The sequence below is a fragment of the Chanos chanos genome, chromosome 2, assembly GCF_902362185.1.
Source record: "Chanos chanos chromosome 2, fChaCha1.1, whole genome shotgun sequence".
NCBI classification, from domain to species: Eukaryota; Metazoa; Chordata; class Actinopteri; order Gonorynchiformes; family Chanidae; genus Chanos; species Chanos chanos.
The window spans coordinates 14,044,487-14,056,131 of NC_044496.1; the positions used below are offsets into that span (position 1 = coordinate 14,044,487).

The 11,645-nt window shown below is 41.1% G+C and overlaps 2 protein-coding genes across 3 annotated transcripts in view; both read right to left on the bottom strand.

The window, feature by feature from the left end:
• Positions 1–503: 503 nt before the first annotated feature.
• Positions 504–4,291, bottom strand: LOC115830269 (actin, alpha cardiac muscle 1-like). 2 transcript variants are annotated; one of them, XM_030794406.1, is made up of 8 exons: positions 4,163–4,291; positions 3,309–3,437; positions 3,058–3,168; positions 2,690–2,774; positions 2,264–2,425; positions 1,218–1,409; positions 873–1,054; positions 504–647 (listed from the first exon to the last, which is right to left on the bottom strand). In XM_030794406.1, exons 1-8 carry the CDS (start codon positions 4,289–4,291, stop codon positions 504–506), a joined length of 1,134 nt encoding a protein of 377 aa, XP_030650266.1. The 2 variants fall into 2 exon arrangements, with proteins under 2 accessions (XP_030650266.1, XP_030650267.1); XM_030794407.1 differs by lacking the exon at positions 3,309–3,437.
• Positions 4,292–6,055: 1,764 nt separating this feature from the next.
• Positions 6,056–11,645, bottom strand: part of LOC115805877 (golgin subfamily B member 1) — a 28,335-nt gene continuing 22,745 nt past the window's right edge. Inside the window, exons 16-23 of the mRNA XM_030766574.1 lie at positions 11,266–11,423; positions 9,649–9,724; positions 9,386–9,532; positions 9,038–9,190; positions 8,771–8,874; positions 8,226–8,360; positions 7,942–8,056; positions 6,056–7,643 (exon numbers count right to left, since the gene is read on the bottom strand). Coding sequence (XP_030622434.1) covers positions 7,485–7,643; positions 7,942–8,056; positions 8,226–8,360; positions 8,771–8,874; positions 9,038–9,190; positions 9,386–9,532; positions 9,649–9,724; positions 11,266–11,423 — 1,047 coding nt within the window. The 3' untranslated portion in view covers positions 6,056–7,484. The remainder of the gene's footprint in view (positions 7,644–7,941; positions 8,057–8,225; positions 8,361–8,770; positions 8,875–9,037; positions 9,191–9,385; positions 9,533–9,648; positions 9,725–11,265; positions 11,424–11,645) is intronic.

The following is an 11,645-nucleotide window of genomic DNA, read 5'->3' on the forward strand; positions in this document are numbered from 1 at the left end:
CCAAACAAGTCAAATTTATGTGTATGTAAAGAAGAACATTTTAGCACAAACATGACCTGTATAAGAGCAGACGTGAAAAAGAAACTGAGGATTTTCTCTCCTTCTTGACTGGCAGCTCAACACACTGAAGCAAAAAACCAAGCAAGGCAGGTGAGCAGCAGGGTTTATTGCATGAGGAACAGAAAACAGACTCATAATCATTTTGACTCACTGAAAACCCATCGTTATGAGACTATACAGTACCAGTCGGTCCAGATCAACAAAATCCGTTCAGTGGACCACAACAATGCAGACTGAATCTCTGATTAGGTTCAGCAGAGTGAGTGTAAAGATGTGAGACCCTGTGAAAGATGTTGAACTATAAAAAGAAGGAATATGGTCTAATTTACAGGTCTTAATGAAGGACAACAGGGAAATGCTTTGAACGCAATGGACATTTGTGAGCGTGTTTGTATGTGTACGCACATGTATGAGTGGGTGTGCTTCTGTGGAAAACTGCTTGTTTAGAAACACTTTCTGTGGACGATGGAAGGTCCAGCCTCCTCATACTCATCCTTGCTGATCCACATCTGTTGGAAGGTGGACAAGGAGGCCAGGATAGAGCCGCCAATCCATACTGAGTACTTCCTCTCAGGGGGGGCAATCATCTACAGACACAAAAGGAGAGGAAAAGATTGGAGAAAATATATTAGACCAGTAACAAATAGTAAGCAGGCCAACCACTGCAGCATGTGAAAATTGGTGACAGGAACACTTATTCAATTCCTATATTAGGACCAGAACTGAACATGTTCTAAAAAACCATTTACATCACTCCAGTCAATTCCTTTAATTCTACTACTGCCACTGGATATGTGGCTATAATAAAGTACCTTGATCTTCATGGTGCTTGGTGCCAGAGCTGTGATCTCTTTCTGCATGCGGTCACCGATACCTGGGTACATGGTAGTGCCACCTGAGAGTACGTTGTTCGCGTAAAGGTCCTTACGGATGTCAATGTCACACTTCATAATGCCGTTATATGTGGTTTCATGAATACCAGCAGACTCCATACCTGGTGAAGAAGTTATCATCGCAAATAGTGAAAGATGAAATGGTCCATACGACTGGATTGTCTGTTCTGCCAAAGTTCTTAAAATACTGTATATCACATCTTTATGCATAATGATAATTATATGAGACAACATGACATATATTGACGGACAGTTGACACTGACCAATGAAGGAGGGCTGGAAGAGGGTCTCTGGGCAGCGGAACCTCTCATTACCAATGGTGATGACCTGTCCATCTGGCAACTCATAGGATTTCTCAAGTGAGGAGGAGGAAGCAGCTGTGGCCATTTCATTCTCAAAGTCCAGAGCCACATAGCACAGCTTCTCCTTAATGTCTCTCACAATCTCACGCTCAGCTAAAGGACAGAACACACTATGAATCAGTGTGCTTGTATTAACTTAACATGTGCCAGCTTCAGAGTCTTTTGTCATGCTGTTGTTGCAGACAACACAGACACACAGACATGCAGACATCCATACACACATACGCGCGCGCACACAAACACACACACAAACACACACACACACACACACACACACACACACACACACACATACACACACGCACACACACACACACACACACATACACACACACACAAAATTATGTTTTTATTTAGGCCCTTGCACTGTACACAATCACGTGCTATGCTTCTTTGTTCCAGTAGGCTGTGCTATTTGTATCAAGCAATGACCAATGAGCAGCAGACATAGTTTGTCCACCCTCAGCAACTGTGCAGAGGATTAACATTCCAGAGCCACCTGACTCCTGCACAATCCAACAATTACAGCTCCACCCCCTGTCCCCAGCCTGTCTGCTACTGAGTGATGAGTGTAAATGTGTCTCTATTTCTGGATCTTTCTTTCTCTAAATAATGACTTTCCTCAGACATGAAGGCTCACTGTTAACCTGACCTTGATCCTCTCATTGAACGGTAGTTGAAGTTTTGACTTTAAAGTGACAAGAATTACATTGTATCCATTTAGATATAATGTAAACTGAGCCATACACTGCCAGAGTCAGGATCAATATATAATGTGCTTTATTTGTGTTAAGGCTGAATAGTTATCTACTTGGTAAACAGGCAGAGGCTCTGTTGAAGGAAGTGCTGGGTTTTGACAATTTGTTTAACCGTGTCTGTAATGTTGACATATGTGTTTGACACACACATGTGTTTGTAAGTGCGAGTAAGTATGTACTTGTTCTCACCAGTGGTGACAAAGCTGTAACCTCTCTCTGTGAGAATCTTCATGAGGTAGTCAGTCAGGTCACGGCCGGCCAAGTCCAACCTCATGATGGCGTGAGGAAGAGCGTAACCTTCATATACTGGCACATTGTGGGTTACACCATCGCCAGCATCCAGCACGATACCTACATTAACAGCCACGTGCAGGCAAAGGCACAGGAAGGATGATAAAAAGGTACCAAAGACTACTACCTTTCATTCTGACAGATTTCTAGACCTTGTTAAGCTGACACTGAATGAACAGTTGAGTTATTGATGAAGACGGACCTCTGTGGTTTCTATTTTAAGTAATTGGTTTTTAAATTTTTGCTAAATTGGGGTGTTCAGTTTTGTATGGTGTAAAGGTAAACAATTTAAGATCATGAGAAGACAGCAGGGATGAGGCTCACCAGTGGTACGGCCAGAGGCGTACAGGGAGAGGACAGCCTGAATGGCCACATACATTGCTGGGACGTTGAAGGTCTCAAACATGATCTGCAGGCCATAAGAACATACCATATTATAAATGACTACAGTGGTTTGGGTAAAGATTGAGTGTGACCTAAGACCACAGCTGTGCCTCCAACTCAGACGGACAAGTGGACTTTATGAATTTTAACTATGAGATCTCAGTGGAGGAGAGATCTAGCGAGGCTTAAAATCACTTCTCTTACGACTCAGGGCATAACCAGTTTAAAGGAATAGTGAGCATATCTAACAGTAATAGATGGATTACAGAGAGTAATGCTGTTTTGTCTGAGAGTGTTACTTGACTCACCTGAGTCATCTTTTCCCTGTTGGCCTTGGGGTTGAGAGGGGCTTCAGTCAGTAGGACTGGGTGCTCTTCAGGGGCCACACGCAGCTCATTGTAGAATGTGTGATGCCAGATCTAAAAAAGGTGGAAGTGAAAGAGTTAAAAAAAAAAAAAAAGAAATTTTAAAAGGGAATTGATGACCTGATTGGGTTGTATCTTTTTCAGAAGAACATTTTGAATATCTGGCCTGGTTGTGCTTCTGTGTTTTGTTGTACCTTCTCCATGTCATCCCAGTTGGTAATAATGCCATGCTCGATGGGGTACTTGAGGGTGAGGATGCCTCTTTTGCTCTGGGCCTCGTCTCCTACGTAGCTGTCCTTCTGTCCCATACCCACCATCACACCCTGAGAGACAGAGGAAGACAGCACGCTGTCAGACCAAACATTATGTCTTTTTTTATCCTTACTTTAAAACTAAACTATACATCAGCAAAGGCATCTACAGAGCATTATTTATGATTAAAGAAAAAAACAAAAAAACAAAACAAAAGAAAAAAAAAAACCCCAAAAAACAAAAACCAAAACTTGTCCTCTTAGTATTTTTAGATAAAACAATGAGCCTCTGGTTTAGTGTCAGAGTTTATCACTGGTCCTCCCTTTCACTTAGTAACTGATCCGAGGTCTCTGGAATGCTCTGACCATAAACACTCTTCGTAAATCCCAAGTGTATTTTGGTATTTGGAGTTAAGACACAACAGCTTTTACAGAATTAAAAGGCTGTAATGGTCGGTCACAGCACGGTAATCAAAGGATAATGGTTTCACTAGGAGAGTCTACAGCAAAAGAGTGCGAGGTGACAAAGTACGGGGCACATTAATCTTAATGTACCATCGAAGAATAATAGTGATAGTATGTACATATGAGTATATAATTTACTATGTAAACCTTGTAAGTTATAATAACAAAAAACCCTGTAATAGTTAACATTCGTGGAAGCAATTAAATATTTTATTACAGACGTAGAATCCACAGGAAAATCTCTGACAATCAGAGTACTTCTCCATGGTTTGTTCATCAGTCCAAATAACACGTTTCCATAATAATCGGAATTGGGAAGTCGTCTTGCTCACCTGGTGACGAGGACGACCCACAATAGAAGGGAAGACAGCCCGGGGGGCATCATCACCGGCGAACCCAGCCTTTACCAGCCCAGAGCCGTTATCACACACCAAGGCAGTGGTCTCTTCCTCGTCACACATCTTCACTCACACAGCTGCAGACCTTCACAGACAAGTCATACGTGTGGTTACAGAGCACGCTCACACCCACACTGCCTTATAACACGACTACAATCATTGTACCAAAAGGGTAAGCATAAGATGAGAACAGTAGAGTGTTCTAAATGCTGAACAGAGCTGTAATATAAGGTGCAAACACATATTCATTCACATATATGCCTAACCATTTGTACTGAAACAGATATGGCACACAATTTTTAATATAGAATTTGAGCACGGATAATTTGGACATGAACTGCAAACAACTGCAGTGGTATTTTTCTCAGGTGTTACAAACAACCAGGGATGAGATGAAGCCTCAAAAGAGGAAACAATTACGACGGTGTTTATCCCAACGGCACGGTCAACTACATAGTGTCTGCTTTGGCTTCTGTGTGAGCCTCTGTTCCAAGATTTGTGAGTAAGACCAGTGCCTAATCAAACAACGCTCATCAAGAAGAATACCTTATTCTCCATTAATTATTATCCAATTTTACTGAAATCGAATTCAATTTCCAGTGTACTTCATCAAAACTTCATAAAGCTTTTGATTTCAAAAGTGAGATTTTGAGCTCTTCACACGATTATAATTGCCTTTACCTAAGCTATGTCCTAAGAATCACATTCGTCCGTGGAGTGGGAAAATCTCTGTGTGAATGAACATTCAGATAATAATGAAGAGTTAAGTCCACCACTCACCCAGGAGAGAGGAGAGGAGGCTTGTATTGTTGCTCCCTTGAGAGAGTGAACAAGTTGTTCACCTGGTCTGGTCTTATATACCGGACCCCCCCGTTGCATTGTGTTCTCCCAACCTCAACGAATGCCTCCTCACACCCCAGTCCTTTTTAGGACACGCTGCCTCGCTCTCTTTTTCTTTCTCGGGAAAGACATGCTTTTGCCCTCCATGGGAAGGACAGTGGCTGGGAAGGCCTGGAATCTGTTCCCACACAACAGGTTCAACTTCACAGACAATGCAAGAGGTTAATATTAGACTGTAATTTATTACGCTGTTTGATAGGTGGTTCGGGGGATGGGACACATGGTCAGACATCTGAAGACAGGTTGCTTCGCTGAGGGAATTACAGGTTATTGTAATGGAGCATGTTTATGTGTATGTATATATGTGTGTGTGTGTGTGTGTGGAAGGGGTTGATGGTTATCTGACTGTTAACCTTTGGAGTGACGTGCTTTGGGGAGGAGAGGAGAACTGTAAAAGATAGATTCTAATGTAAAGACAGGAGTGGGGACGTGACGTTAAGAGGAGGGCCCTGGGGTATGAGATGGGGGATATGAGATTTTACAGAGAACTGTAATGAGGTGAGAGGGTCAAGCTGACAAGTCCTCACATATTAAAGGCATCCTGGTCGCCTGCCGCATGTTTCACTATAAATAAATGAGCTTCTGGTCAGCATGAATGAAAGAGAATGGCCTTGTCTCTCTTACCCTGGGCTGTGTCAGTTATAAATGTGGTGGGGGGTGGAGCATTCCGCTACAAGGAAACACAAACGTACTGTTCGCCCCCACACTGCCTTCAAAGGAGAAGTCTGTCAGCCTGCCTCCAATGGTTGTACGAGATATCAGGTTGATTGACCATCATGCTGTTCATAGATGGAATCTGACTTAAAGGTTTTAATATTAACAGTAAGGGCCCAAACATTGGAGATAACCAATAAAGAGAAGCAATAACAGCATAATTGGTAGACATATTCAGTAAGTGACTTTTATTTCAATATGAGTTTACCAGAAACAGTTTATATCTTTGTCCTAATTATCTGAAGCATGTCATTCACATGAAAATGCTCATATAGTCAGAACATTTAGAGTTACCAATATAATTTTATTAAAATTTCTATTTTGACATTGGAGCAACCACACTTTCAATCAAAACAAAAAAAAAGAACAAAAAATAAAACAAACAAAAAAAAGCAGACAAACAAAAAACACACCTCTTTGTATTGCACGCATTTCAGCCAAGTCAAAGGAAAGAGTGAAAAAGCTAAACAATCTCTGAGAGAATATTATTCCAATAATTCATCTCCTAGAAAATAGACATTACTTAGAAAATAGGACATCTTGGATGCGCTCAGTACTCCTTAAATAACATACATATTTTTTCAGTGTAAATCACATCATATTTACAGATCAAAAACACAGAAGCCAGATCAGTAGCCCACTGTGTGCAACAGCATTAGAATGTGATTCAACTTGTAAACAATCAGAAAATATACGAATATAATACATACAATATTTTATAGCATCATTCACCCTGTGACATTTTATGTACAAACATAAAATGAAACGTACAGTCCTCTACAGTTTATGATCAATAAATATGCCATCATTTTACATTTTAGCCTAATACATGTGTAATTACATGTGCAGAACTGAAGTTGTTAACCATATACTTGCCAAGGGCCAGATGCACACATATTACACAGTGCGCTGCAGTTATCATACAACCCTATGTCAAGGTACAGTCAAACTTTCAATCAATATGCACATCATCATGTATCTCTCTAGAACAGTATGCATTATATGAGATGAGGTGAGCAGGGGAAATAAGCCCTGATGGGTCCCTAAGGAAGTTCAGTGCATTGCTTCATCAGTAGCTGTGAATCACAGTCTCCACCAGCTTTATGGGGGAATATTCACATCACCCCCTGTGACCGGGCAAAAGCCTTTGGGCTGTCCTTTAAAATGAGATGAAGGCAAAATGTGGCATTGAGCAGCAGTGAAACAGGAGCTAAACACACACAGATACACACACACATGCACGCACACACACACACACGCTTTAGTGTTATCAAAGCCCTTTTTTTTTCTTTTTTTTTACATATTAGAGTGCAGAGGACTCTTGGTAGCATGGGGGATTTTCAGATGGAAGTTATTGTTCTATTCAGATTAAACCAATATATGACACATGGCACATATTATCTGTCACTGAGGATGATAACTGAAAGTCTGTCTGTCCTTCTGCACAATCATTTCCATCTCCAGGTAACACTCAGTGAGATTAAACCCAATTTTTAAGGTGAAAAGCTCTGCTTACAATAAAGAAGACTATCCTGGGCAATGCCAATAAAACATAATATTTTAGATGGTTTTTGGTGTTCTCCTCATGTTGTTCAGAGGAAGAAGCTGCAGAATGTGATAGGCCATAGTGAGTGTTTCTTCTCTACAGAGCACCACTGAGGCACATGAAGACCACCACATGAAGAGTTAACAGGTATGCCAAAAACAGGTAGCGAGACTTGGCCCTTGACGTCAGCATCTTTGAGCAGTACAAGCTGCGTCCACGTAACCAGCGTCTGCAGGAATGTACTCCACTTTTCATCTAAGAATGAATATGTATGAGAATCAGAGAATAAAATTTTCAGTTAGAATACAGAGCTAATGATCTCATGTGGGAATGAATTAGGAATATTTATGTTTCAACGCTAGAAGTTTGATCCCCCCCCCAACAGGGGCGTGTGATACTAGTAACACGTTGCATGGCTTTCTTTGCGAGAAAAAATAAGGCAATTAAAGAAGAGTAAACATATGACTACAAAGCAGCGCTTTGGCAAAGATCAAGCTTGATCAAGCTCTGTTTTAATGGAATGGCAGGATGCTTTCACTAAGTGGTCACACACCTTGTGTATAAGCATGTGCTGATTAGGGTCCAAAATGAGAGCCTCCCACTCCTCATCTGTTTCCAGCTGAATACTAAAGTCTTTCTGAGAAGACTTGGATGGACTAGGCTCCAAACTGAAGAAATAAATAAGTACATCATAATCAGACAACATACAACCAAGACACAGGCTGTGTTAAAGTATAACTGTTAAATCAATGATAAATAGTGTGTGTGTGTGTGTGTGTGTGTGTGTGTGTGCAGTTTTTGAGATCGTGAGCGAGGATTCCACCACTTCATCCATACTTCTTCGCTCTCTGTTCCATCAGTCTCAGAGCCTCCTCTGCTGATTCTCTCCTGGCCCTCTCTTCCTCCAACCTTTCAGTGAGCTGAGATACATTCTGCTGAGCATGGTCAAGCTGGAACTCTGCCTCTGTCAATCTTAATATGACATACAACCAGTATCTCATCAGGTGATGAAGGAAGCACTTAAAGAACAAACGCTTTGACAGAAATAAAATGGAGAAAGACAATAATTGTACAAATTGATCCTGTTGTTTCTGTAATCTCTAAGTCTGAATGTTTCTATACTGCAGAGAGGGTATATCCATCTGACCATGTAGAGTACATGAATGGATGAATGAATGGATGGATGGAGGAATGTCACTTTGTTTTAATAATTAATTGGTTGCATTTACAACTAGTAACACTTTCATGCTCCTACATCTCCTACAGACATTAACGTCCTTTTCCAAAGCATAACTCGTTGGGCAAACTACTACATGGACTTCAGTATCACACATCACCATGTAGAGTTCTCTCAAGTTCTACTTCCCTCCCGTCACACCAACCTGCTCCTGAGCTCTCGGCTCTCTGGGCCATCCAGATCAACCACTGCACTGGTCTTCTCCTGAGGCGCTCCAGGAGCCACTTCTGCACACACTGCTCCCTGCTGCTGAAAAATAGTACCAAAAAAACAAACAAAAATAAACATACCATGATATTTTATTAATAGAAACTGATTTATCAACAGAATTACATTAAAGCCCTGGTTCATGATGATTTTTCCCCTTCCAACAACAAAACTGTGTAATACCATGCCAACAAAAGAAATGTACCTGTGCAGGTGCCAGCTGATTTTGGAGCTGGGTCTCCAGCCAATAGCAGCGGTTCTGCAGTTCATTGAGATTCAACTGTGTGTCTCTGAGTGTCTGAGACACAGCCCTCAGCTGAGCAGAGACTCCAGTCTTTTCCTCTATAGCCTGCTGTAGCTGTATCAGAGCCAAAAACAGACATACTTTGCATTTAACAGAGAGGCTAGAACAAGCCATTTACACTTACTCATCAGCCTTAAATATGATACAGGTGTAGCTATAATAGTTAACTGTTGCTTCTTGTTCTGTAACATGTATAATGATATCAGAGGGTTGTGGCCAGACTGTGCATCTGTATAGAGTTTATGATACCTTGTTGTTGAGTTGCTGGAAGCCAAGGTCCCTCTGGTGGATCTCTTGGAGGCAGCGCTGGAGGTCTCTCTGAAGTTGAGCTCTTTCTGTCTGCAGCTGCACTATTGCCTCTGAGGACGCATCCTTACCCAGCGGAGCCACTGACTCCTACAGAATGCACCAGACAGACACATACACAGACAGTCACTCACATATTAGACTACAGACAAACACAAAACTGTGGAGATGTGTGAACAGCACCGAGTATACAGCCCCTGTCCTACCTTGATAGGATGGATCGGCTGAGCAGTGCACTCCTTGAGGACATGGCATTCAGACTGGAGCCTGCTATTCTCCAACCTAGAGGGGCAGAGTGCCTGGTGAACTCCTTTACTTGATAGAGCTGGACATCTGACACACACACACACACTCAACTTTCATAGATGAGGTGCCAGCAAGAAAGTGCCTGTAGAGCACTGCCAACATGAAATGCCAAGCATACTGCTTTGTTTTTTCCCCTAATGTAAGCAAAAGTGACACCTGGCCCTTTCCATATAGTCCAAATTTCTTTACTAAACATAGTAACATCTAAACATCCCCTGGGCACAAGAGGCTATCTATGAGAAGATTATTTAAATCTTCAAGAGATAAGAACTTATGTGAAGACAGAAGACAGACAGACTGAGAATACTCAAAAGCGAGAGACAGAGCGAGAGAGAGAGTCAGAAAGAGAGAGAGAGAGAGAGAGAGAGAGAGAGAGAGAGAAAAATATACAAAAAATGATGTGCCTATATTTAGTTTATGTTGAATGGACACACTGAAACAGTGGACTGGATTTAAAATCACCATTGCTGTAAAAAAGGTGAGAAAATTGGTGTCATGAAACACAAATCATGCACTGAATGAACAACACTGGGGTCTGAGTGGTATATGAGTAATTGTGAGTAAAGATGGCTCCTTTGTTCACGCGGAGCTCAGGTCAGGGCGGGCATATCCATCATGCCACATCTGTCATCAGCAGAGCCAGATTTATTCAGCTATTCAAGAATGATACAGCACTATATTCCCACTGGTGTCAGGTCCAGAAATATGACACCAAAAAGGCCTTTGTTGTATAACAGACTGGAGGAGGAGACCATTGGCACTACATATAAAATAACCTTTGGTTTACAGGAAGATGAATATTATAATTTCAGTGCAGTCCACTTATGTAAGATCAAATCCATTTTGCTGTTATGATTATACCTTTTGCTAAATCATTTTACTGACAATGACAAAATTATATTGCCAGAAAGTTAATTTTAACCCCCTGACATTTAAGGTAGGCTGGAAACAGGCACATACTTAGGGCCATGGCTGCAGAACCTTGAAAGTTCCATTAAACTGAATTTATCTGAGAATGCCTCACTCTTAAAATGGAGAAATGTGCCTTAGCATAATCACAAATGAAGCATATTTTTGCATCGTTTAGCATATTTTATTGTTTTTTCTCTAACATATTGTTTTTGTCCAGTCCCCCAAATATTTTATTTCTCACTTTTGCTGAGTTAGCTCAGTTATAATTATGATTGGTGTAACTAGTGCTAACAGCTGGTATTAATGCTGTTACTTCAGATAGCCAAAGATATTAGCAATGTCAGTTAGAACTTTCAGCACAGCACAAAGATAGCTAGGCATGGAAGATATTTCCTGTCAAATTAAAACAAACAAAAGTCTTTTCCAACAAATACAAAAATACAATTCAAAGCACTGAACAAGAATAATGACAAATGTAATCCAGTGCATTATGTCCAGTCGTCAAACAACAGATACCAGTCCTGTGCTAAACATATACAAACAATTATAATGGTTAGGACTTCATGGGAGAGATGACAACAATACAATATGGGATAAAAACGTACCTGAGCTCTGCTAGTTCTGCTTGACATCCAGCAATTTCCTTCTCATACTGCAGCTGGTTGGCCTGTGCCTGCTGGAGCACTGTTTGAAGGTCATCATACTTCAGCTTCAAGTCTGCCAATTCTGAGTTCTGAGATCTCAGATTCAAAACCTCTTTTAACTGGAGAAAGAAAGAAAAAAGAAATGGTAAGCAAAAGTGAAAAGGGCAATTACACTAAGCTAAATAAAGAATTCTGGGTTCTTGATCCATAATGTGCCATGCTTAAGCACATCAAAGCCATGCCAAGACACAGCACAAGACAGCTGAAGGTAGCATGTCATTTGCAGACAGTCACAATCCACATGCGCTTATGCGTTTACTCCAAGCCACTTCTAAAGACTC